Here is a 27,829-nt window from a genome sequence, read left to right on the forward strand (position 1 = left end):
GGTATTAGAATAATCTGCAGAACTTGGAAACATATAGATGCTTGCCACCAATCCAGGCCAACTGATAGATACTTTCCCTCCAACACACTTCTCCAGGACTTTGTTTACCATGAACATTCTTCTATGTATTACACTTAGTTTGGTACTCTGACACCAATTAGATTATTATGAGATTATTCATAAGTTCGAGGACTATGATTTATTCACTTTTTATGTCTTTCATACTATGTAGTATGCAAGCAGGTACATGGGATGTACTTGTTGATTTTATTTTAGTTTTTATTTTTATTTTTTTAGAGATAGGGTCTCACTCTGTCACCCAGGGTGGAGTACAGTTGTGTGAGCACAGCTCATTGCAGCCTTGAACTCCAGGACTGAAGGGATCCTCTTGTCCTCTTGCCTCAGCCTCCCAAGTAACTGGGAACCACAGGAGCATGGCACCATGCCCAGCATATGTATGTGTGTATGTATATATATATATATATATATATATATATATATATATATATATATGTATAGTAGTTTACTGGGGTCTCTCTCACCATGTTGCCCAGGCTGGTCTCAAATTCCTGGTTTTAAGTGATTCTCCTCCCTTGGCCTCTTGAAGTACTGGGATTATAGGCATGAGTCACCATGACCAGCCATTGGTTAAGTTTACATTAAACGTTCTCTCCTTTTTACAGTTTCCTGGGCACAAATTTACTCATATCTGGCAAAGACAACCACTTTAAGGATGAAAGCACTGTGCTTTAACCTCACACTCACATTTAAATATTGTTTGGAATTAATAATGAAGAGCATTGAGACTAGATTAGAGAAGGCTTCTGAAAATGGAGGACACATTTAGACTTGTCTAGCTGTGTAATGAAGCCTTGCATATGATATTCTGTACCACCTGGCTAATTCCCTCTAATGACTGGAATACCTATTAAGAATTCTCTGAAATAAGGACTTAACAAACCAATGGCCTGCATGAGGAAATATATATTTTTAAAGGACTGAAGAACCATTTTAAAAAGCTGCAATACATAATGAAAAATATCCCTGAATCAATATGAAAGGTGATTCAAGTCTTTTTGTTACAGGTTTTTCTGGAGTCCTGTTAGGAATGTCATAGCTACAAGTAACTGCTTGGTTTGCCTCTAACAGATGGAGGGTGGAGGATGGAGGGTTTAGGAGAAACCTCAGTCATCTGCTTCCTAGCTCAACTTCTCTTTCTCTGTGTGTGTCTTATCTCCCTTCTTAAATACTGAAGTAGCATTAACCAATATGCTCACTTTGGGAGGCTGAGGCAGGTGGATCACATCATGAGGTCAAGAGATCGAGACCATCCTGGTCAACATGGTGAAATCCTGTCTCTACTAAAAATACACAAATTAGCTGGGCATGGTGGCACACGCCTGTAGTCCCAACTGCTCGGGAGGCTGAGGCAGGAGAATTGCTTGAACCCAGGAGGCGGGGGTTGAGGTGAGCCGAGATCGCACCATTGCGCTCCAGCCTGGGTAACAAGAGCGAAACTCCGTCTCAAAAAAAAAAAAGAAAACCAATATGCTAAAGACCCATTCTCCTTAAATTTTTGTTCCAAGAGTACTAATTTTTTGGTCTCATCTAGGAAATTCTATTCACTTATTTTTTTCACTTGGGCCTTATAGCTTTCTCTATAGAGTATGTGACTGAGATTAAAAACAGAATTATAAAAATTTGTAGATTCAGGGACCATGGGATTTAAAAATCAAGCGAATAACTATTCCAAGGAACATAAGCCAGACCCCCTGCCTTTCCAGGATTGAAGCTTAATGCCAAACATGTTTGAATTATGGTATTACAAGTAAAGTTCTCTGGGGTCTTACAAAATGAAAAGCACTTTTCAAGTAGAAAATGGTTTTATGTTTTCCTATAAATATTTGGACAAAGCTGAATTCATATGTGATCATTGAAACAAACACACTGAAACCACTAGAAACAGATGCATCTACAAATGGATGAATTCCTTAAAAAGTGTTTTGTTTTGTTTTTTTAAATATGGAGGATGAAAATCACCTACAAGTCAACTATTCAGTAGCTCTTACTAGCAACCGTAGGCAAATCTTGGGATTTGAGAACTTGAAAAGACACCAGGAATTAAATAATTAATTTTCAGTCTTGATATCATACTGCTGTGTTATGTGCTACAAGCTAGTAGTTGCTAATTAATGATAAAGTAATGACCTTTGTACGGGATTTCCTTATTTATGATTAAAGTTGATTTAAGGTTATTGTCACTTAAGTTTTGGCGTGTTCCCTTGAATCTGGGAACCAGGATGACATTATAGTCATTGCACTCTTGAGCTAACTTGCAGTCAGTCTTATTTGGCCTGTGTGTCTTGCCACAAAAGAGAAAAACAAACAAACAAGATTTGAGAGCTATTACTCCAGTAATAGTTCTCCTTCTCTTCTCTCTGGGTTTTGTTTCATGGCTTTTTTCTTTTTTCTTTTTTTTTTTTTGAGACAGGATACCTAGGTTAAAGTACGGTGGTACAATCATGGCTCATTGCTGGCTCAGCCTTCTGGACTCAAGTGATCCTCCTGCCTCACCCTCCCAAGTAGCTGGGACTAACATGCCCAGCTATTCTTTTTTTAAGAGATGGGATCTCTCCTTGGCGTCCCAAAATGCTGGGATTACATGAGGGAGTCATCACATCTGGCCCCTCATTGGCTCTTTCAAATGCTGGATTTGAAGTCCCTTTGTCTTTCTCTCAGTTTCACCTCCAAGGTCCCAGACCTCTTTTATTCTCCTAAATATCTTCTGAAAAGCAGTGATGTGCTCTAGCTCCACTTAAGTACCATGATTTTTTTTAAGCTGAATTACATGATAATTTAACAACACTGTCTTCTTTTTTGCTTTCAATTTCTTTCTGGTGAATCTGAATTTCAAAAACATTCATCATTGCCTAGAGATTCATATTCTCATTTTAACTGAGATCTGTAATCCCTGATAATGCACTAATACTGAATAAAAGCAACATTTTTTTCAGAACTCCCATCTCCAGGTCCTCTGAAAGCACGAGGTTTATAACATTTTACATAATTTAGGTGTCCTCTGTGAAATCTCAAAATATCTACATTTTAACAAGTTTAACTGATATGCTGAAGATTACAGAAATTATGTGTTGCTTATAATCTATGTGCAAAATAGCACTAAAATATAACAAAATTTAAGACATTGTTTTGCCTCCAAAGAAACGTACAGGCTAGCTAGTGATATTTAAGAAACTTGAAAACAATTCATAATAGAGAATATATAAACATTAGACAAGAGCACATACTTTGGAGTCACAAAAATCAGGTACTGAAACTTGTCACAAACGTCAGCATCCACATCTGTAAATTGGACTTAATCACAAAACCTATTTTAATAGAATGATTGTGAAAATTGACCTAACACCTTCTTACCTGATACATTCAATTAATAAATTCAATATATATCTACATCAATCTATACATCTACACATATAGGACACACACTTTTCTTTTTTTTCAAACACTTAAATAGTGATTTGGTAATTCTGTTATTAAGAAATGCAGGTTGCATGTTCCATTCAACTCATAAGAAAAATCAAGCTCAAGCTCAGCTGGATAGACAGGCTGAGTTAATTAGTACTCTTTTTCTCATTTTCCTCCTCCTTCTCCTCTCTTCTGTCCTCCCTCATTTTCTCCTGCTCTCCATGTTGCATGATAAGAGAGAGACATCATCAATATCTCAGCTCAGTGACTGCCTATCTCTTCTAGGAGAAAGCAGACATTTGGCCAGCTGCCAGCTTCTGCCTCCAAGGTTGAGGACAATTGCCCACTCTGTGCCCTGGCGGCCAAATCCTGCCAAACAGTGGCAGATGGTGTCTTCCCCACAGATCTTCTACAAGTCACATGGCAATTGGCCTGGGTGAATATTCCGGCTCCTTCGTGGTTGGTCCATCCCAGTCCACTCGCCTTTTCCACTCCCTCCCACACTCTGGCAAATAGAACATAGACTTTGAATCACTGTCACTTTTTCCATAATTCCTTTATCGGGAAAGAGAGTTTTTAAATAGTAGATCTTTTTATTTGGTTTTGGTCTTTGAATTACATAATCAGACCACAAAGAATGGTGTCAGCTGCTCTAGTAACATGCAACTACAACATGAAATATGAAGAAAAAGCACCAGTGTCTAAAAAAAAAAATATATATATATGTAATTCTCAATAATATTTTTCTTCTCCTATATTCATAGAATAGAGCTATGATTTTATAAAATTATGCACAAAAATATCACTAGGCCCTGAAACAAATTCAGTTTTTTTCCTCAACTTCCAGCCAGTTTCAACATTGTTGCCCTCCCTCCAACTTCAGGGAAAGAAAATGGCCCATATCCGGGTGACTGAGGCAGTGAGTTCTGCTGCTCATCACAGTTGCCATCATCTACAGCTATTTGGCATCCCTGCCTATCCCCAAGCCAGACACATGCGCAAGTGAACAAAACTGAATCTAAGAAAAAATAAAAATGCAGAAGTCATACTCAGAGAGCTAGAAGTTTAACATACATAATGACATTGCTGTAAAACTATTTCATTCAGAGATATTTCTAAAAATGGAAACAAAAACCCTGTTTATTTTTTATTTTTTAAAAACTCTCCCTTTTCTGTACTTCTGGGTAATTTAATAAGATAGCACCATAGAGAGTCTGTAAGATGATCCTATCATTTTCCTCATTGTAAATGCCATTCTAGCCCCTTCTCTAGTATGATATTAATATTGTTTTCTGTTGTCTTTTTCTTTCCTCTTGTGCCTAATGGGAAACAAATATCCACCTCTCTGGTGCCGAAGGGGGGAAAATCTCCTGCAAGTGTCTTGGTTTTTTAAGATTTTTCTGAAAGAACAGCAAAATGGTTATGTGAAAGGGACCCTGCATTTGCTATTTCCTTTTCTGTGGGACCATTCCATTCAGGAGCAAAGAGCACCATTATTCCAATCTTGTGTGTGTTTACTAACCCTTCCCTGAGGTTTCTGTATGTTGGATATTGTGGTGTTTTAGATCACTGAGTGTACAGAAGAGAGAAATTCAAACAAAATACTGCTGTTCTTCAGTTTTGTTTGTGGAATTTGAAATTAATTAAATTTAAAATAAATTACTGGACTGTGGAAATAGCAGAATTGAAGTTTTAATTAAATACCACTGAAACCAAAAGAATAGTAGTTTTTATAGTTTTATATTGGATACTAAGGCATTACAGGGAGGCATGAAAGGAAGTGGAATGAGAAGACATGTGAAGACATTGTGAATTCTATCAATGTGCATTCCTGTAGTTCATTAATAAGGTACATGCAATAGTCTAAAGAACCAGTCACTACTATAGTGGGTTACATTTAATCTATCTTCAGTATTTTAACCAAGTGACACTTGAGGTTTTTATTTAAGCATTTCACTTAAATGAACAAACCATGGCTGTTATATTAACTTAAAATAAAATATATTTAAACATGTAAAAAAAAAAAGGCTGGTGACTTAGGGCAAGTTACCTTGACATGAAACTTCAATTTCTTTATAAAATGAAGAGAATACTAGTCCTTAACTCATAGCATTGTTAAATGAAATTATAGAACACAAGCACTGTTAAATTAAAGAATATAATAATGAACAGAATGAATACTCAAAAAAGTTAGCTTTCATTACTGCTCTTTTATGCATAGGGAATCTGTGTTTCTGGGATAGTGTGGGACTATCGACATGCATCTAAAAGATAACAGTCTATTGTTAAATAATCTCTGGACTAAGGAGGATGGCAAGTAAGGTAGGAGCTTGTCTCATGGTAAAATAGGCCATAGGTTACAAAATCATGCAAAGAATGACATCAACTTTCATTCGCATGAAGGAAAGAAGGACGAGAAGAGATGATGAGAAAGTAGGCATCATATTTCATTATTTTTTTATTGAGTCAAACCACAAGCAAGCACACAGTATATGAGGTAAATAAAACAGATAAAAGGCAGTTAAACAAACTATTAAATTCAAAATAGAAAGTTCTGTGACAGATATGAAAAAGATGACTAATAAAGAATATCGGCTGGGCAGAATGGCTCACTCCTGTAGTCCTAGCACTTTGAGAGGTGGATCACTTGAGGTCAGGAGTTCAAGAGCAGCCTGGCCAACATGATGAAACCCCGTCTTTACCAAAAACACAAAAATTATCAGGGTGTGGTGGCGTGTACTGTAATCCCAGATACTCCAGAGGGTAAGGCAGGAGAATTGCCTGAACCTGGGAGGTGGAGATGGCAGTGAGCCGAGATACTGCACTACTTCGGCCTAGGTGACAAAGCAAGACTCTGTCTCCCCTTCCCTCAATCAAAAAAAAAACAAAAAAAAAAAGAAAGAAAAAGAAAAAGAATATCCCAGATTGGAGGTAAGTACTTTCAGTAGAAGTTCTCCTCTGAGAAGAATGCATTGAACTAAAGATTTGAATGATAAGAAACCGACAAAGCAACAACAACACAACAAGAACAACAAAAACCCAAAGGCATGGACTCTATAAGGAAGTTGTCCAAAATGCAGTGACAGGCCTTGGAACTGAAAAATCTTTGGACATTCCTGAGCTATATGGCAAGCCTGTGTGGCTGCATCATGGGAGCAAGGGGCAATGGGGGATGGGATCCTGCAGGCTATAAGACTGAATGAGGAGTATTCATGATATGGAGAGTGTGATGGGAAGCTGTTGAAGGCTTTACACAGCCAGTTAGTGTACTTTAAGGTGATCTTTCTGTTGGAGGAAAATGGACTCTAAAAGAATTAAGTGCAGAAATCTAACAGAAAGAAGATGTGGCATACATGAGAATGAAGAAACAGGAGATAAAAGAAAACAAAGTAGAGATACATTTTGGAAGCAGAATCAGTCCCACTGGTTGATGATTGGATATCAGGTGTGAGAAAGGAAGAGAGGATGCAAGGATAATGCCCTGACTTATGGCAAGTCTTAAGCTTTTCATTCAGTTAAACTCATATTGACCACTTGAAAATGGAAATACATAGAAGAGGTCTGGGTAGATTCAAATTACAAAGGCCTAGTGCACTAGGGAGGCAGGAGAAAGGGAGGCAAGCAGGAAGTGAGCTAGGTGGGGGAGCCCAAGTGGTCTGCTCCGCCCGAAGATAAAAAAGGGGCAAGGCCATGGCAAGAAACTCAGTCAACAGAGGAGTCAGGTGTGGCATGGCCTCTAAATGCTTCTTTTATTTTCAAGGCTTGAATAACATCAAAAGGCAGTCTCTGGTGTTCTCATACTAGAGCTTGGGGATCCTCCCTCAGGCTTAAATAGACAGCAGGTGGCAGACAAGAGAATTACTGAAAATTAAAGAATGAGACTTTTTAAGAAACATGCCTGGTCTTATGCCATCTGCAGCTGACTCAACCAGAGGGAGAAAAACTCATAATTTAAAAAATAAAAATGATACCAAGACAATCCAATGGGAAAAAGATACTGTGTTCAACACATGGTCCTGGAAAAGCCAGACATTCCACATGCAAACAATGAAGTTGGATTCCCTTCTTACACTATACACAAAAAGTTAACTCAAGGTGAATAATAGACATAAATGTAAGAGCTAAATTATAAAACTCTTAAAAAAAACACGGGGATAAACCTTCATGATCTTGATTTAGGCAAAGCCTGCTTAGACATGACAGAATGTGATCAAATACACAAGAGATAGATTGGATTTCATCAAAACTAAAAACTTCTGTGGTTCAAGGACACTATCAGTAAAGTAAAAGAAAACTCATGGGACAGGAAAAAATATTTGTAGGTTTTATATCTGACAAGAGGTTTGTACCAAGAATATATAAAGAACTCTTACAACCTGACAATAAAAAAAAAAATGAAAAATAGGCCAAAGATCTTGAAAAGACATTTCTCCAAAGGAGATACATGCAAACGGTCAAAGCACATGAAAAGATAGTTGATATTAATAGGATTAGGGAAATGCAAATAAACCACAGTGAGATACCACTTCCTACCCACTAGGGTGGCAATAATAAAAAAGCTGCACTTTGGGAGGCTGAGGAGGGTGGATCACCTGAGGTCAGGAGTTTGAGACCAGCTTGGCCAACATGGTGAAATTCCATCTCCACTAAAAATACAAAAATAAGCTGGGCATGGTGGCAGTCACCTTTAATCCCAGCTACTTGGGAGGCTGAGACATGAGAATCACTTGAACCCAGGAGGCAGAGGTTGCAGTGAGCCAAGACCATACTACTGCACTCCACCCTACATAAACCAAGCACACTAGGAATGGCAGTAGTACTCCTACTTGTACTGACAAAATCAGGAAAAGTTAACTAATATAATCAAAGAGAATATGGAAGAGTGGAAAGAGAGCTAAGTGGAATACTGCTAAGTATGAGCCATCTTCCTTCCTTTCACTGTAGACCCTGTATACTGACCCTTTCAATACAATTTATTTACATTGTTGGTTGGTGTTAGGACTCTATGCTTTTTCATATTTTCAAATAAGTGACCTGAAAGACAGAGTGAATTTGCAAATGTTATGAAAGTGAGCACATGTAACAGCTCCAGTGTTCAAATAGTTGAAAAAGTACAATATTATCATCTCCTTGCTGCTTCCAATTATTTTGAGCAGCAAAAACATGGCAGTATTGCACTTTGCATGGAGATCGTATTTTCAGCCGTGATTAACACACTGAGCCATTCGTGCTTGGCTCCCTCTGTGTAATTAACCATTAGACTGAGCCCACAACCAGTTTGCTTCCTATAGTTTCCCATGCACAATTAGTTCCATTAGGAGTCATCCCATAAGTAGTATAGCGATGGCTCTGAGGCTTTCTGTTTCAGACTGCTAATGAAATGGCACTGCTTGCTTCCAGGAGATACAGAAGATATTCATCTCAAAGGAAGCTGAAATCAAATCTCGTAGAGTCTACAGGTTAACAAAGGGCTGAAGAGAATGGGTGAATTTTACATTTGAGTACCAGTTCATATTCACTGGGGAGTGGGGTCACTTATGACTCAGGTCTGGGCATTTAGAGAAGGAAGGGTATACTGTCATGAAAAAAAATTATTATTTTCACCAGCACACAGATCATCTCATTCTTTTTCCACTGAGTACCTTCACATCAATTGATTTTTACACATCTACTAGGGGAAAGACGACAGAGAAGTTGTTAACTAAAACTAATCATTGGATTCAAACACATTAGAAATAATGAGGTGTCATTAAAGAAAGGTAAGTTTAGGACAAGTTAGACACATGATGGTAGACTAGTGGGATATTTTATCCTAATTTATACAGATCACCATTCTCATTTGGTTGACACTAGTTTACATTCACATACATTGTCTCATCTGTTAGTTCCACAGTATAACATTCACTTAACTGTTAAGGAAGTGGATGCCACAGGAATCAGAGGAATTGCCTAAGAGATACAGCAGGAACAAAAGTCTCTTCTCCTCTACCTACTTATTAGTTTTTTTGTAAGTGTTCAATTGCTTCAAAAACGGACTTGATTGGTGTTTCCTAGATAATTCAGTGGAACTCTAAGTGATGTTTATTGGGATGATAAACAATAGTTTCTCAAGAATAAGAATTTGGCATATAATATCTGGCTCATTGCTGATTCTTACTAAATGTTGATTAACTTAACCTGACTTTGAGTTTGAACTGAATTACAGAATGAGTGTAGTACTCAGGGCTTCTGATTAGTAACCCCAGAAGCTACCCATTTCTACATTCCACCAACTTCCTGTGCCTGCCTGCCTTTTCCTTTTTCCTTCCTTCTTTTGTTCAATAAATATAAATGGTTATGATGTGTCAGACAGTTTGATGTAAGCTGGAAATAAGAATGAGCAAAACAAAGTTATAGCTTACATTCTTGAGTGAGACACAGACATTATTTATATGAGAAAAATGGCAAGAAGTATAGATCACGGGCCTTCAAAGAGGGTTAAGATATCTTGGGAGGTAGGATCAAGTTTCCCTAAAGAAGCAAAAATTGTGATACAATTTGAGAGAGTGAGTAGGAGTCATCTTATGAATCTTGGAATGATGGAGAGGAGCCATTCTACAAAGAGGGAACAGAACATATAAAGCCTCTGTGGCGGGCCGGGCGTGGTGGCTCAAGCCTGTAATCCCAGCACTTTGGGAGGCCGAGGCGGGTGGATCACGAGGTCAAGAGATCGAGACCATCTTGGTCAAAATGGTGAAACCCCATCTCTACTAAAGAAACAAAAAATTAGCTGGGCATGGTGGCGCGTGCCTATAATCCCAGCTACTCAGGAGGCTGAGGCAGGAGAACTGCTTGAACCCAGGAGGCGGAGGTTGCGGTGAGATCGCGCCATTGCACTCCAGCGTGGGTAACAAGAGCGAAACTCCGTCTCAAAAAAAAAAAAAAAAAAAAAAAAAGCCTCTGTGGCTAGCGTGATGCATTGTACATTTGAAAAACTCAAAGGAAGTCAATGTGGTAGAGTTCAGAGAGCAAGAGGGAAAAAGAAAATACATCGGGGATAGTTATAGACTATAGCCCTAGAGGCTGTGATAGATTTTTTAAAAAATAGTAGGTGACTTGATCAGATTTGAATATCAGAAATATCACTGTATATGAGAGCTCAATTTATTTTTTAACGTAATATTTTATAAACCTAAAACTGCTCTAAAAATTAAGTATTAAAATATCATTCTGGCTACAGTATTTGGGAGAGAATAGAGCAAGGGAAGAGTAGAGTCTGAAGACAAGCTAGTAGAATACTGCAGTGCTCCAGGACAAAGAGGACCAAGACAGTCCAAGGTCCTCTGTCATGAGGAGGTAAGGGAGAAGAAGAGAAACGAGTAATGGTGACTAAGAGACAGGGACAATAGAGTAGGATGAAAACTAAGAAAGTTAGAGTTAGTGTCCTAAGGGCCAAATGAAGAGAAGGAAGGAGTAATCAACTGGGTCAAATGATTCTGACTGGGCAATGATTATGAGGATTAGAACGTAATCAATGGATAAAAAAAATCAGCTGTCACCAATGTCATTCGTAAGAAAAGATCTGGTGGAATGAGGGGACAAAAGTTGATTTGAACAAAGATAGAAATTGGAAAGAGTGTGATATAGTTTTGTTGCAAAAAGAAGCAGAAAGAGTGAGGTGCTGCATGATGGGAGAAGTGTGGTTAAGAGATGATTTTTTTTTAACACAGAGAACTAATAGCATGATTGTATGCTCATATTTTTAAAACTTTAGTCTGCATGAGATTAATTTGTTTTAAAATAAAAATATTAAATACTCACACTTGTAATCCTATGAGAATACACTATAGGAGCCAAAGTTACATAACAAGATAAAAACAGTGCAATCAATAGATTATGGTTCCTGAAAAGGTGAGAGTGGAAGGAATTCAAAGATAGATGAAGAACTGGGTTTAGGAAGGAAAAGGGACAGTTTCTATGTAGTAACAGATATAAGTAATTTTGTATACTCAGTACTAGAAAATTGGGGGAATATCCATTAAATTAAGTAGGCAATAAGGCTATGTGTGGGAGAGAGGATGATAAAAAATAAAATGCAAAATAAACCAACCACTTAAATAACAACTGATTTGCATCAGTTATATCCAAAGTGGAATGACTTACTTGGCTTTCAATCAAAGAACCCATTATGACAAATCACAGCCCAGAGATTAGAGCAAAATAGTCCCCAAGCACAGTTCTGTCATTATCTCCACTGTGATTCTGGTAAGCAAGTGACACATCAGAAATAATGAGTCATGAGAAGGACAATGTGATTGTTGCAAAAAAAAAAAAAAAAAAACCACCAACAACAAGAAAGATCCCTGAATTATGCCATGCCCCTGCACTAATTGTTTTCCAGAAGCCTTAATTGCCTGTCTTGACACCCCTTGTTCCTGTATATCCTAAATGACAAGTTGGTAATTCACTACAGAAGGTTTGGGCAACTGGTTAAGATGTATCAAGTGCTCCCTTTGGCTTTCTGCCTCCGACTATATGCGTAACAGTAATATTTGAAGCATTAGTGTACCACTTTTAGAGAGAAGTTTGTCCTCAAATAAAATTAGCCATCACTTAAAAAGAAAAATAATAAACAAAGATAATAACAATAGCACTAAGGCTACATGTCCAGTCTATTTCCTTTTGGCAAAGTGATAAAAACAAAACAAAAAGCTAAGAGTAAAATTAAGGAGAATTTTAAATCCAAGGTCAATTTTCAGGAGAAGATAGATACACGGTATTTGTTCTTTCCCTGGGTAACTCTCATTTTTATTTCCTGTGTTTTTAGTTAATGCTTTGGTTGCTAAATCACTCCACTTTGTAAATATTTCTGGAAGGAGTAGGCAGAGTTTTGGATTACAGTGTGGTGAACATATAGCAAGGTCTGGATTTCTGCTTCTTTCTTTGAGGAGTAGGATGGAGCTCAAGCAGTCAGTCACAAACATGAGCGAAGGTTTGCCTTCTAAAATAGAAAGCCTCTAGAAGAGCAGTTCAGTCTCACTTCCTTTTTTATTTTGATATAGGCTTACTTGTGTTTCCTCAAAATACATACAAGGAAGTCCAAATCCCTAGTACCTCAGAATGTGACCCCATTTGGAGACAGGGTCTTGAAAGAGGTAATTAAAGTAAAATGAGGTCATGACAGTGGCACTAATCCTATATAACTGATGTCCTTATAAGAAGAAGAGATAGGACACAGACGGCATGGAGGGAAGACCGTGTGAAGACACAGGGAGAAGGAGATGAGCCAAGGAGAAAGGCCTCAGAAGAAACCAACCTGACTGACACCTTGATCTTGAACTTCTAGCCTCCAGAATTCTGAGAAAACACATTTCTGTTGCTATACTACCCAGTTTGTAGTACTTGTTACAAGAGCCCTAGAAAGCCAATAAACACACTAAAGCTTCTTTCTACTCACTCCCCTTTCTTGTGAAAGGCATAGAAAATGTTATTTTAAAACCAATGCTAATCCAGCAGAAGTTCATAGAAAAACTTTCTATATAGGACCAGAGGACCCTTCAACCAGGGCCCCTTCATATTATCAGCTAGCGACTATCCTACAGAGTTGGTGAGGCCTAGAAGATCCATAGCTAGTTGATGCAACTTGAATGCAATATAGAAGTTTGAATTTTTGTTTATTAATCTTATGTTTGAAATATAAGCATTTGAATAGCATGGGCTAATGAACCCACAAATAAACAGGCAAATAAAGGTAATGTCTGTTTTAAAGCCAGGAAGTCTGACAGTCTCAGGGATGCATTATTGGGCTGCAGATGGTACTTGGGGTTTTATCTTTTGAAATATTCAGGACCACTTCATCTCAGTTTTCTATTAACAAAGAAAAGAAAAGCAAAAGCCTTCCTTGGTTCCCTGAGAGTTGGCACAGGTCTCAGTGATATGCCAGTGCTCTCCTGGCTACAAGCTTATCTTTCACTCTTAATTATCTGCAGCTGTTTTGCTGCACACTCACTTTAATTTCATCATCTATTCCTTTTCCTGTGAAGTATGATTCCCCTTTCTCATTCTGACATCGTTTCTGACCTATTGGTTGTTCTCTCCACCGGTCATTGACTCACCCAAACACACTTTCTCTATGGCTCAAAGAAGCCCTGCCACAGACAAAGAACTGCCGGACAAACCATTTGTAATAACAGCAGCCGACATTTGTTTAGTACTTTGCTGTTTTCATAGCTTGATTAGGTTGCAAAGCCCTTTTCAATTATTGGATAAAAGAAGCAGGTGAACACAAACAGCCTGAGAATGCATAATTAAAACCATGCCACAAAGAACAATGGGAAAGATCACATTTGTTTCAGCAGATAACTTCCTTAGAAATAGCTTCTGTTTTCAGAGTAATAAAAGACACTATTGGCGTATTAATGAAGGATTCAAGAAAGAGAAGAGTATTTTCTTTTATTAAAAAATTGACAGATAATAATCGTACATATTTATGGGGTACTTAGTGTTGTGAAATACATATAATATATAGTGGGTAATCAGGCTCATTTTCATATCCACCATCTCAAACGTTTATCATTTCTTTGTGTTTGGAACATTCAATATTCTCCATCTAGTTATTTGACACTATAATATATTATTGTGAACTATAGTCACCCTACAGGGGTATAGAACACTAGAACTTTCCTCCTATCTAGCTATAACATTGTCTACTTTTTAAATAATGGAGAGTCTGAGAAGTTAATGAACTTCTCTAAAATCTAGTCTCATGAGGCAGTAGGAAAAAGGCCAATAATCAAGTTAAATAACTCAGACCCTGATAGCTCTAATTTTGGCTAATCCACTGTGATCAATCCAAAGGTGATAAAACTGCAGTCTCATTTATTCATTAATTCAACAAACATGCATTAAACATACACTATATGACAGCACCCTGCTGGGTATTAGGGATAGAAGCTGTTTCTCTTCTCAAGAGCTTCCAATCTAATAAGGAACAAAGAGAACACAGACAAGGCAAGGACTGAATGAAATGTAGAGTATACTGACTCTTAAACCCACAACCCCATTTCTTCTTGTTGTCCTTATTTATCTTAATTCTTAGATATTTGGCCTTAGAGGAGTGTAGATAATAAACCTATCCATATTCCATTAGTATAAGAAGGCTATAGCATGTGATGGTTTTGTTGGCTCAGATGGGTGTGAAACCTGACTTTAGCACTTATTAAAAAAATGTAAATTTGTACCACTATTTTACCAATGAGGAGAGTGATATCTATCACAAATGGAGTTATGTGAATATGTGTGTATATATATATATATATATATATATGCCTAGCCTCTCCCTCTCTCTGTGCAGTTATATTCAAGGAGTCATTGTATATAAAGCCTGACATATATCAGTACAGGGCCTGACACATATTTCGGTAAATATTAAATATGAATATTATGGAAGCATTTCTCATACTGATGCTAAAGGAAAACTGGTGGGGTTTAGGGGTGGAGAGATGTTAATGTTTGAGTGGTAGGAGAAATAAACTACCCCTCTAAGAAGATAAGCTTAAATTTGTTTTACTCACAAATAATGTATTGTTATTTTCTCTGAGTTACTTAGAGCTTTAAGATACTAACGCAAGCTGAGTGTGGTGGCTCCTGCCTATAATCACAGCACTTTAGGAGACTAAGGCAGGAGGATTGCCTCACTCAGGAGTTTGAGAACAGCCTGGATAACAGTGAAACCTTGTCTCTACAAAAACAAGAAAAATTAGCTGAGCATGGTGATGTGAACCTGTGGTCCCAGCTACTACTCTGGTGGCTGAGGCAGAAGGATCACTTGAGCCCAGGAGGTTGAGGCTGCAGTGAGCCGTGATTGCACCACTGTACTCCAGCCTGGGTGACAGAGTGAGACCCTGTCTCAAAAAACAAAACAAAACAGGGAATGTACATCATATAAAGGACAGCCTAGAAGACACTCCAAACTGATTTGATCTTGCAAGAGTTGCTTCCATCTCAGAATATTTGTATGTAGCTCCCTGAACTTGTGCGGACTGAACAAAATATGGGAAATGTTTTTCATGCTAGGGACATCAATCTCCTATTAATGGTATTCATAGTCACATAAGATATTCAGTTCTGGTCAGAATCTAGAATTCCATATGAACTGAGACAGTGTTTAAAAGAGAAGATTTCAGTTTGGTCACTAACACTTTTAAAGTTCAATGTGATTTAAAGAATAGATATTATTCAGAGACAGAACTTCTAAATAAAAATGTTGGCAAATAGTTCCTGAATCATGATTTTGAGGCAATGGGTAATGCCATGGCCTGGGGAGACAGGCTGTCTCAGAGTTCTAATTCTGGCTCTGGTGGCACCAGTGGGGATTAGTGATTTATATCAGTATTTCAGCTTCCTTTTCATAGGTTTACTTTTTTTATCTAGCCGAGGGGTCAGCAAACTATGCCCATGGCCAAATCTGGTTCACTGTCTACTTTTTACATATTTAAGTGGTTGAAAAAAATAAAAAGAATAAAAATATTTCTTGATATTCGAGAAGTATATAAAATTCACATTTCAGTGTCCATAAATAAATTTTATTGACATACAGCCACATCCATTTGTTTATGCTACCATAGCAGAGTTGAGCAATTGTAGTGAAAACCTTATTATCACAAAAGCCTAAAATATTTACTCTCTGGATCTTTCCAGAAAAGGTTTGCTGGCCCTTGGTCTAGTGAATAGTGATGGTGACTGGATCAACATGTCTACCAACACTTCTTATAGGGACATTTCACAGGAGAGGATCATAGGATCACAGTGTCCATCAGTTCGTAAATGCCCCAAATGTCTGTTGGTTGAAATGACACTAGCTAGAATTTCAAAGGATTAAAAACATTTTAAAATGTTCTTTGTACCAAGCAATAGCTTCTTTCAAGTGCACATTTTAATGTATTTTAAGTAGGAAGGGAATTTTGAAACAAAAATCTAAAAAACTTTTCTCTCAAGTGAAAGAATATATAGTAGTTAATACATGCTGTTTTTACCAATGCATTTATTTAGTTCATGCTTAGAGCTACTTGTGTATATAGAATTATGTTTTCATACCATAAGCAACTCCTACTCACATTCTCTAAATGATTTACACATATTAAAACTAAGCAAAAAAAAAAATCAAGTTTCAGGACTGCCTACAGACTTAGGCAGACAGAAAAAGAGATTGTCACAGCTGCTTTGGGGTAACAAATACACTTGCATAAATTTTAACTTACAGAACTAACACAAAAAGGAAAAAAAGTTAAGATAAAGAAAGTGTTGTAAAATTAAATGCCAAAGCAGCATATTTAACTGGTAATCAAGAAAATGACTATACTTTATGCTAAATATCTACAAAATATCCTTACATTTTCATATAAAATACATGCCAAATATTGGCTTACATTTTCAAATGACAGCAAGTTAATGTAGCCAATGACATCATTTATTCAGCTCATGAGGAGTCACAAATGCAGATATGTACAGTAAAACTTTTATTGCCGTTGTTACATTATTATCCCAAAAACTAAAAAACTGGCCAAACTTTTTTCTTTCCCAGAGACACCCATGAATCTCTCTCATAACCATTTAGTTCTCAGTTGGCCTATTACATAACACAGCCGCAGTAACCATCTAAGTAGGTTGAAGTTTTACTAAATTAAAAATTTTACAGCCTCCAGACCCATGAAATGTTCTATCCAGGAAAAGTTCTTTTGTAAATGTGCAAAATAGGTCTGTGGAGTTACACAATCATAGGAACAGGAGAAAGAACAACTGAATTAGAGAGGTAAAAGTCTAAAAATAATTGATACACCAAATAATTACAGATAATTTATGCATACATCTACATAGATAAAATAGATAAATGCATAGGAACATAGACACATTAGCTAAAATAGAGGTAGATAAAGAGTGAGAGCACTAGACAGAGATAATAGTCTTTGTTCCCCAATATAAACTATTATTCTTAAGCTACAGTCAGTGATTACATTTTAGGGAATCTCTGAAGTCCTCAATAGTGTGTGCAATTTTGGTAGGTATTTGCTTTTATTTATTTATTTATTTTTTGGCGAAATGAACAATACATTTATTAGATCCTTTCACCACCCATGCCCTCTAATTTTTCACCTATCTCCTAAGGAATCCTTCTGGAAAAATAATTAGAATGGAAACATTTTAAAAAATTGAAATGTACAAAAGTAATATGTAATTGTCTGAGGGTATTGGAAATAATTAGTATAGTTATGGCTAAAGATAAGATAAATAATGCTTTTTTTTTTGAAGGGCCTGGTTTTCTTTCCAGGCAGACAAAAATCACTTTAGAGTACCCTTCAAATCTTATTTTTTTCATAGCTACTTTTTCATTCCTCATCCCTACCTCCTTTCTTTCCCTGGAGAAAGGAAGAGAAAAGAACACCTCCTAGTTTTAGTTTTATTCATTTTAGACACTGGGTCAGATGCAACTTTTAGGGTCTGGAATATAGACAATTGCTCTTGAAACCCATGATGAATCTTTGGTTGGTGGACTGAGTCCCAGCATATGATTAATATCAGGTGTGTTAGTTGGTGGTGGGACAGTGAGTGACGTATGTGAAGGGAGTTTGTGAAGAAACTGAGAACAATTTCAGCAATGCGTGCTTGGGAATGAAAGAGAATTGGATCTCAGAGTGTAACAGTTGTCTATGGGAAAACCCTCCATACATAGAATCCACCTTTGTTACCTTCAGTCCTAAGAAGGAAGATCACTGCTGGAAAATGTTTCTCCCCACTTTTTCATGATAGTATTGTTGTGGCCTCACAAGGTGCTTTCAGAAGAACTGTAAGTATCTCTAGCCAATGCCTATTTGTATTATATAGTGTATCAGAAATAGCTGCTTAAAAATAAAAATGTCTTCTCTTATCGAGTGCCAAAATTCTCATTCTTAATGAATGAGCCTAGAAAGATATCAGTGCATCCATTTCAGTTCAAAAAATAACTTCACATGTTATTTCAGAAAATAGGCTCCAGTTTTTTTGTTGTTATTTTGTTTATGTTTTGTTTTTGTTTTGAAACAGTCTTGCTCTGTCACCCAGACTGGAGTGTAATGGCACTATCTCAGCCAACTGTAACCTCGACCTCCAGGGTTCAAGTGATTCTTCTGCCTCAGTCTCCCAAGTAGCTATGATTATGGGCACCAGCCATCATGCCCAGCTAACTTTTGTGTTTTTGTAGAGCCGAGGTTTCACCATGTTGGCCAGGCTGATCTTGAACTCCTGACCTCAGGTGATCTGCCTGCCTTGGCCTCCCAAAATGCTGGGATTACAGGTGTGAGCCACTGGGCCTGGCCTCCAGCTCATTTTTTTTTTTAATTAAGATACATGCAATGTTATTTTGACTTCTTGGAACTTTACCTATAAATTAGTGATGAAATACACACACACACACACATACACACACACACACAGAGAAATATATATATACACACACACACGTAAAAATATATACGCACACACACATACATACACAAACCATCCCAACACAAAAATGTAAATATACATTCACTACTTAGTGCTAGCTTTTTAAATTTTGAAATTTTGAGACAGAGTCTTGCTCTGTTGCCCAGGCTGGAGTGCAATTGTGTGATTTTGGCTCACTGCAACCTCCGCCTCCTGAGTTCAAGTGATTCTCTTGCCTTAGCCTCCTGAGTAGCTGGGATTATAGGCATATACCACCATGCCTGGCTAATTTTGTATTTTTAGTAGAGATGGGGTTTCTCTATGTTGGTCAGGCTGGTCTTGAACTCCCAACCTCAGGTGATCTGCCCGCCTTGGCCTCCCAAATTACTGGGATTACAGGCATGAGTCACTGTGCCAGGCCTAGTGTTAGCTTTTCAACCTCGATCAAATTACTTCTCTGTGCCTCAGCTCTGTCATTTGTATAATGAAGATAATGACATTACCTACCTCACAGAGTTCTAGTGAGGATTAAATAAAGGGATACATGCAAACAGCCTGGAACATTGCCTGGAATACAGATGTCTAGAAACTGATAAGGTTATAGACATTATAGTGGATACTGTAATACTCTATCTAGATCCCAAAGACTGGAATATTGGTTGCTAAAGGCACAAAGAGATTCTCACGATAATTGTTCTATAATGTAGCAGGAAACAGCTTCACCTAAGTTTATCTGTTTCCCTCTTCCCAATCAATGACTAGCTGGCACCAGGAAACGAAGCCAGTCCTTCAGTTTGAAGCAACATTGAGAGGGATCCCAGCCTCAGGGGACTCCACTGGATCAGCTAAGATCTCAGTTGCTATGGTGTTGAGGGGCAGGTGCTCCTGTTACATCCTGCTTTCCTCACTTCCTCACAGAAAAAAATATCTTCAGAGAACCTTTCCCATGACAACCTAAGGTCATTCTCCATCAGAGTGGTTCCTGGACTCCAATCTAAGATTATAGATACATATAAATAAAATGTTTTATCCCCATTATTCTAGGACTGCAGCTAAGGTCCACCCTCCACTTCCCCAAAGAGGCTAAAACTCCTCTTTGAAGTTGAAAAGACCAATGAAAATTGTGCCTAACCACTTTCCTGTCAGGTTTATTGAAAGAAAGCATTTCTGAGAACCCAAATGGCCCTGACTGTTTTGAGGGGCAAACTAGAAAAAAGGAAGTGATACTTGGAGAAAGCAGTTTTCTAAATAAACACTATTTTTTGAGTGGGAGGACTAGAAATTCTCCCAACCATCAGAACAAGAGTACTGCTGGTAAATGTTGATGTGTACTAGAACAGTGACCCGGGAGTTCTCTAAGTCAGGGACTCATGATGGCCTCTAAAGCTTGGCAAGCCACTGACCTTGCTGGACACTGAAACTGATAACCCATGGAGAAAATTACAAGCCAAAGGAGGCAGCGACAGTGGAACAGCCTGCATTTCCCTTACATTGCAGGCCAGGGTACATGAGTTTCCTAGTTGCTGGATAAACACAAAGCAAGCAGCTGGCCTTTGAGTCCTTTTGCTGTATCCCATCCAACAAGACCATCCCCATGCCAGGAGAATACTAGCACATGGAGTGGATTTCTAATTCCAGAGACACTGAAAAATCCACAAATGCACCCATGAAAGATGCAGCTTTTAGAGAGGAATGTTTGTAATGACCAGTCGCTGTAAAGGGACTATGCCCTAGCAATAGCATCTGTGTAGGAAGATCTCTACCTTCTTCCACCTGTCTCTTGGTCTATCATCAGAAAGGAAGGCAGAAAAGTAGGAAAGGAAACATGTGAGGAGTTTCTCTCTACTTTAGCCACTAGAGTGACAAAGAGGTCTTTGCTGCAACAGGGGCAAAAAGGGCCTAAGCAACAGGAAATAGAAGTTCAACATAGCAGAGTGGGGGCAGTTTCATATGACTGAGATTCCTCCATAAGCCTGGTAAATATATGCACTTCAATAAATATTTGTTTAGCAGCATGTATTATACTATGCTATTCCCAGGTGTTAGGCATGCAGTAATAAGCAAGAAAGATGTGGTTTCTAAATATATGGAGATACATGTAGTCCTCCTTTTTCTTATTTTGCCTCTATCTTGTCTGTTTCTTTGTCTTTTTATTTTTTCTCTCTCTGAGAGACTTCTCTCCTAAGAAAGCTATCCGATAGTTATTCCAGTAACTACTATTTATTTTTTAAAACTTTGCAAGGAAAACTCAACTAGAACACCTTTAGAGAAGCAGAGACCAACTGCATGTTCTTTCTTCAAGAACTGTTCATTAAAGATTTGCCAATCTTTCTTTCTCAACCACATTTCCCAAAAGCTTGGCCCTTGGCCATAAAAGTTCACTTAAGTCTAAAATTTGGCATGTCTGACAGAGAAGGCTTCAAATTTGCCAATTTGGCTGATATCTCTTTGAATAACAAACAGAAATAGAAAAAAATTTGGAGGAAAAAATCTATAACTCATGGCGTTATTCAGAGAGATAATTCATTTCATGGTCTAATGAATCTATAGGAAATTAACCATAAAATATAGTAGACTTTTTAAAAAATAGGTTTTTACAAAAGCCTAAAATATGCATAGAAATATAATACATAAACAAATATAAATAAGTAGTATACAAAGACCTGAGACTCTCAATTTTGTTGAAAATTCTTGTGTTTTATTATTTTTATATGATTATTTCTTGGTTTCATAGTATATTTCAGCATAAAGCAAAAGCAAAAATAGAACAAAATAAAAATTCCTGCTTATCAGCCTGGCACAGTGGCTGACACCTGCAATCCCAGCACTTTGGGAGGCCAAAGAGATCAGGAGATCGAGATCATCCTGGCTAACATGGTGAAACCCCATCGCCACTAAAAACACAAAAAATTAGCCGGGCGTGGTGGCACACACCTCTAGTCCCAGCTACTTGGGAGGCTGAGGCAGGAGTTGAACCTGGGAGGCAGAAGTTGCAGTGAGCTGAGATCGTGCCACTGCACTCCAGCCTAGGCGACAGAGTGAGACTCTGTCTCAAAATAAATAAATAAATAAATAAAAATTCTTACATATATATAGAGAGACATATGAATAAATTGTAAGGCCACACAATGCACGTGTGGATAAACTATATTTGTAACACATACAAAAATGTGTATGTATGCATGTAGCACTAGAATATATGGCAAAGAGCTTGCTAGAGGCTTTTGTCTCTTTTATTGGAAACCATTATGGCAGATGAGATTAAAATATGTAATCCTCTCCTATTCAGTGATACACCCTGGAAAGTTAGGCTTGATTTAGCTAACCGTAAAGACAGACACTTTTTAGGTCTGTAAGCATCATCTTTATGATAGATTTTCAGGAGTGACAAGTGAAATAATTTTTTTAAATTAAATCCAAATTTTATTAAGGGTTTCAAGTTACATACTTCAAATTTCTAGAATGGAATGGAATCATTTTGGAACTGGAAAAATGGCATAAACACTGACATCCCCTGAAACTTCAATATTATAAAGAAAATTCTTCTGCAAAGAGAAAATCAATGCAGACTAAACATGCTTTATGAGGATCTGCTGCCAGATAGGCCCATAGCCTGCAGAGGGTTCTGTACACATTACCAACCACATTTCTCCAAACCTTGCTGCCTCCTGTGCATTCTGGCAAACACAAACACTCTGTTGTCACTTCCCAAATTCACGTTAAACAATTACACAATTGAAAAAATTGAAAAATATTATCTTGTCATTCCCATTTGCACAGATAAATTGTTATGCTATCCCTAAATAGCCCAAATTTTGCAAATATTGATAAAAATAATCTGATTCAGATCCCAAATTATCATACAAGTGCAGAAGCATTTGCCTAGAAATGCTATCCTGATGTCAAAGGCCCACCGATAAAGCCCGGGTGGCCAGGATTAATGACACAGACACTGATTCTCTACATAGTGCTTTGTTACCTACTTCAAATTTCCAGCTCTTTCTTCAAAGACACATTTGGAACACTCACACTCCATAAGATGACTTAGAATCGTACAGCCTAATTTAGTAGCTACTACATACTGTATTAATAATCCAAAGCATCTTTTCAAATGACCTACTCACATACTATGTTTATCTCCATAATTACAGAAGCAAGCTTGAATTTCCTACAATTTTTTTTGAAAGAACGACCTTCAGATTCCATATTACACAATCTTAAACTTCATTTTTTTTTTTTTTGAGACGGAGTTTCGTTCTTGTTACCCAGGCTGAAAGTCAGCTAAATCAAGCCTAACTTTCCAGGGTGTATCATTGAATAGGAGAGGATTACATATTTTAATCTCATCTGCCATAATGGTTTCCAATAAAAGTGACAAAAGCCTCTAGCAAAGGGCGCGATCTCGGCTCACCGCAACCTCCGCCTCCTGGGTTCAGGCAATTCTCCTGCCTCAGCCTCCCGAGTAGCTGGGATTACAGACACACACCACCATGCCCAGCTAATGTTTTGTATTTTTAGTAGAGACGGTGTTTCACCATGTTGACCAGGATGGTCTCCATCTCTTGACCCCGTGATCCACCGGCCTCGGCCTCCCAAAGTGCTGGGATTACAGGCGTGAATCTTAAACTGCTTAAGCTTTGCTCATCAGAAGTCTTTATGTCATACACACGGTATGTGAAACAGATGATTTAGAATAGCAATGTTGGAAGAGAGGTTTTATCCATTACTTCCTGGTCTTGAAAACATGGCTCTCTCTAAAACAGTATTGAAAATACCAACTATATTACTTCAGAACTTCTTCACCAAAAAATGATACCTCCTTGCAGCTAGCAGACTGAATGGAAAAGTAGACCTCTAGCATTATTGGAGATACAGAATCAACTGTCAGTTTAATATCACGCTGATTTAAAAGCCAACAAGCACTATTGTTTGAGAATAAATCGGAAAAGAAATTTCCTCTACTGATACTTCAAAGACTTTGCAACATCTGGAATCTGGTTCTAAACAGGGTATTCCACTAAGAAGTAAGAATAAAAGGATTTAATAAGGCAAATAAGATTCAGGTTTCTTACAATATGTTCTCCCTGGAGGGAAACAAATAACACATTGCATCTGACTAACCTTTCCACACTTCAGCTGCATTAATTAACATTTAGTCATGGATTCCATCATGAGCCAGATGAACTCAGTGCTACAGCTGTTTTCATCAAGAGGAAAAATATGCTTTCCCATTTTAGATTCCCAGCATTTATAAATATGGGGAAAAGACATTTTATTGACTGCCTTTGTGGCAGCATTATTGATAAGAACTCCATATTACTTACCCAAATAAATTCACATCCACCCTAGACTGTGATCAAATCAATATCAATATTACATAAACTGGGTCAGCCAGAGGCAATACTGTAAAAACCAGATTCCTACTTCCCTTTTTCTTACATTGAGGGAAAAGGAAAGGTTGAAGAACTGATCAAAGAGGTAGGTGATGGCCTTGGAGGAATTGTTACTGGGTTAGGCAAAGATTTTAGTGGAGATCAGGTACACTAAGAGGAATGAACACAGACGACTAGGAAAAACTAACAGATGTTTCAGAAGTTGAACTGCAGGACTAATGTCTTGGCAGAGCCGTCCTTGGCTCTACCACAGAAACATGTGGAAGTGGTTGACTGAGAGCAAAGCTGAGGTACAGAACTGTAATACTTGGTAGGTGTTACAAGTATTAAGTACTAAGAGGCTTTTTGGTTTTTTTTTTTTTGTTTTGTTTTTTAAAACAAAACCTCCTTTAAAATGCAACTGTGTGAGGAAATACGTCAGTGACTTCACTGAGCAAAGCATTCGACCTATAACACCTTGTCAAATTACATATCACAAGGGCACTGTAAAATCAAATTTATCTCCAATAGTCCTGAGCAAATACTGTGTCATGACTTCTGGTCAACTATAGAGTCTCATGGACAAATGGAAATCCAATAGTCATGTGGTCAGAGTATGTGTCTGTGAGTGCATTCATCTGTACCAATATATGAACCTGCAGTCATTATGTGTGTCAACACTAACCAAATTTGATACTTGTGTCCTCAAATTAAGCTTCTTAGTTATGACTCAAAAAGAATGAAACCTGCCTTACCTATCTTCACCTTTACAAACACAAGAGGACAATAATTTAATTAGACTAGGAAAATATCTTACCTGGAACTACTTCAAAAAGGAACTTCCCTGGGTTCTCTTCATTGCAGGGATGCTCTAAAACTTTATTTCCAGGCAGAAAAATGGTACCCTGTAAACACAAATACCCAAATGTCAACATCAACAGATAGCAAACATCAGATATCATCATTATAATCAGTGAATATCTAAGGTGTATCTATAACCCAGTATATAGTAAGATGCATCAGACTCTTTTATATTCCCAATAATCAAAAATTATATGCCAGAATCATGTTCACTTAAGATTTAAGAAATACTTCTTGAGCATCTAATATGTATAGGACTAATATGTATGCTAGCTGCTAGGTTAATCTTAAGTACCAATTCATTAAACATATTCTGTGTGCCAGAAATTTTACTAAGCATTCTACCCACATCATATTATTTGTTAGTATAATCTTATAAGGTAAGTATTATTTTCCCCATTTTATAACTCTGTAAACAAGCCAGACTTTGCCAAAGTTGTGATAAGCCTTCTTTTGATGATCTCTTCTCTTTCTTTCTTTCTTTTTTATTTTGTTTATTGAGATGGGGTTTCACTCTTGTTGCCCAGGTGGGAGTCTAATGGTGCACTCTCAGCTCACTGCAACCTCCGCCTCCTGGGTTAAGCAATTCCATTGCCTCAGCCTCCCCAGTAGCTGGGATTACAGGCACCTGTCACCAAACCCAGCTAATTTTTGTATTTTTAGTAGAGACGGTTTCATCATGTTGACCAGGCTAGTCTTTAACTCCTGACCTCAGGTGATCTAAAGTGCCCCAGCTCCCAAAGTGCTGGGATTATAGGAGTGAGCCACTGCACCCACTTATCCCTTCTCTTTTCTCTGTTTAAATTTCTCTCTTTAGTGGATCATTTCATTCAGTGCTGAGATATATTTAAAAGTCTATGCCATTAAAAAATTACTTTGACTTCCCCCTCCAGCTATTATTCTTTTTTTTCCGTGCCTAGCAAATAGTTGTCTCTACTGAATCTATTTCCTCACTGTATCCACTGCAGCCTGGTTGATGCACCCATAATTCCACTTATATGACTCTCACAAGCTGCATGTGTGATAATGTTCACTTCTCAGTGAACTTGACTTTCTGGTTACATTCATCACTATTGACCACTCTTTCCTTGAAGCAGTTCTTTCCTTTGTTTCTTGGTTTTCTCTAGGTTTTTCTCTTATTTTTCTGTTGTCTGAATCTCTTTTGCTGACTCTAATTGACCTTTAAATATTAGTTTTTAAAAGATTTATCCAATGATCTATTCTCTTCTGACTCTCATACTCTCTATCTCTAGCTCATCCATGCCTATGACTTCAATAACCAACTGTAAGTCAATGAATATCAGAGTAATGTTTCTAACCTAGGACACTCTGAGTGTCAGATATGTTCAAAAGCTTATTTGACATTTACACTTGTGTATCTCCAAAGCGTCTTAAACTCAACTTAGTCAAATTAAAATGCAAGTAAATCTGGCTTTCATTATGTAGTCCCCAGCTCAGTGACTGACACCCTCCTCTATTCAGTTGCAAAAGCCAGAAATGTTGAAATCATTATCTGTACTGTATGTCTCTACTACTACCACGCTCTAATTTCAAGCAACTATTATCTCTTGCCTAGAATTTTTCAAATGCCCCTTCGCTGAATTCTCCACAATATTCTAACATCTTTCAATCCATTTTTTTTCTTATTGCAGCTTGAGTGTCTTTAGAAATAAATGATCTTGCAACTTTTCTGCTTAAAAATCTTCTATGGCTTTCATTTGCTTTAGGAAAAAAGTCTAGGTAGTCTGACTCTACCCAGATCTCTAAACTAATGTTTCTGTTCATATAGCTGTTTTGCTTTCTATGTCTTTCTATCATCCGGCAACTGCCCTGCTATAAATGGCAGCATGCTCCCATCTACCTTAGGACAACATTCTTTCCCTGGTAATTTCATACCATTTTTAAGATTGGCTACATCTAAAATATACTTGTGTAGTTTCTTGAATTTTTCCTGGACTGATTTACCATCGTAAGTAGTTATGTTATTTGTAAAAATGAATTGATTAAAATTCATCTCCCTCATTAAACTGTAAGGGACCAAAAATAATATGTGTTTTGCTCCCTAACTTACCACTAATGCCAAGGATTTTGCCTGGCATATAGTTAATGTCTAAAAATGTGTATTGTTGAGAGAATGGGAACTGTTAGCATAATGAAGCCAGTATTAAGAACTAAGTGTGCTGAACTCAAAACACCAAACTCCTGTCCACCTTATTATATTGTCCTCTTTTCCGAGCTTGAAAAGTGGTTGGTAATATTTAGCTGAAGTAGTATTTTACTCAATTTTCATCGTATTTGGTTTGGCACAGAATGGTAGTCCTCAGCCATTTCCCTCCTTCTGGGCTTGAATTGATACAGCATAGCACTCCCCAACTAAAACCCAAAAAACTGTAGGTTAGAAGTATCCCTCTCCCTCCATGCCTTACAAGGTGAGGTGTTGGAGAAATTGCCTTTGTTCTCCTCCTCCAGGAAGTACATTTTCTTGCTTTTGATCATTTCTAGTTTTCTCTGGCCTGTAGATTCCATTTCTCATTTTGTTTTCCTATCTTTGAAGTAATTTTTTAAAATTACTAAATATTTTGAAGATACTCATTATAATAAAGACCTTTTATTTCATAAATTTAATCTATATGGTTTCCACATAATGTGGTAAAAACAATTGTTTCAATTAAGAA

The 27,829-nt window shown here is 37.5% G+C and overlaps 1 protein-coding gene across 3 annotated transcripts in view; it reads right to left on the reverse strand.

Annotated features, from left to right (window-relative positions):
- Positions 1 to 27,829, reverse strand: part of ARHGAP24 (Rho GTPase activating protein 24) — a 911,211-nt gene that overhangs the window by 243,194 nt on the left and 640,188 nt on the right. For all 3 annotated transcript variants that reach the window (XM_054253621.2, XM_002745629.7, XM_035294559.3), the window contains one exon: positions 25,111 to 25,198. In XM_054253621.2, the coding sequence (XP_054109596.1) occupies positions 25,111 to 25,198 (88 nt within the window). The remainder of the gene's footprint in view (positions 1 to 25,110; positions 25,199 to 27,829) is intronic.

Source organism: Callithrix jacchus, chromosome 3 (genome assembly GCF_049354715.1).
Source record: "Callithrix jacchus isolate 240 chromosome 3, calJac240_pri, whole genome shotgun sequence".
Classification (NCBI taxonomy): Eukaryota; Metazoa; Chordata; class Mammalia; order Primates; family Cebidae; genus Callithrix; species Callithrix jacchus.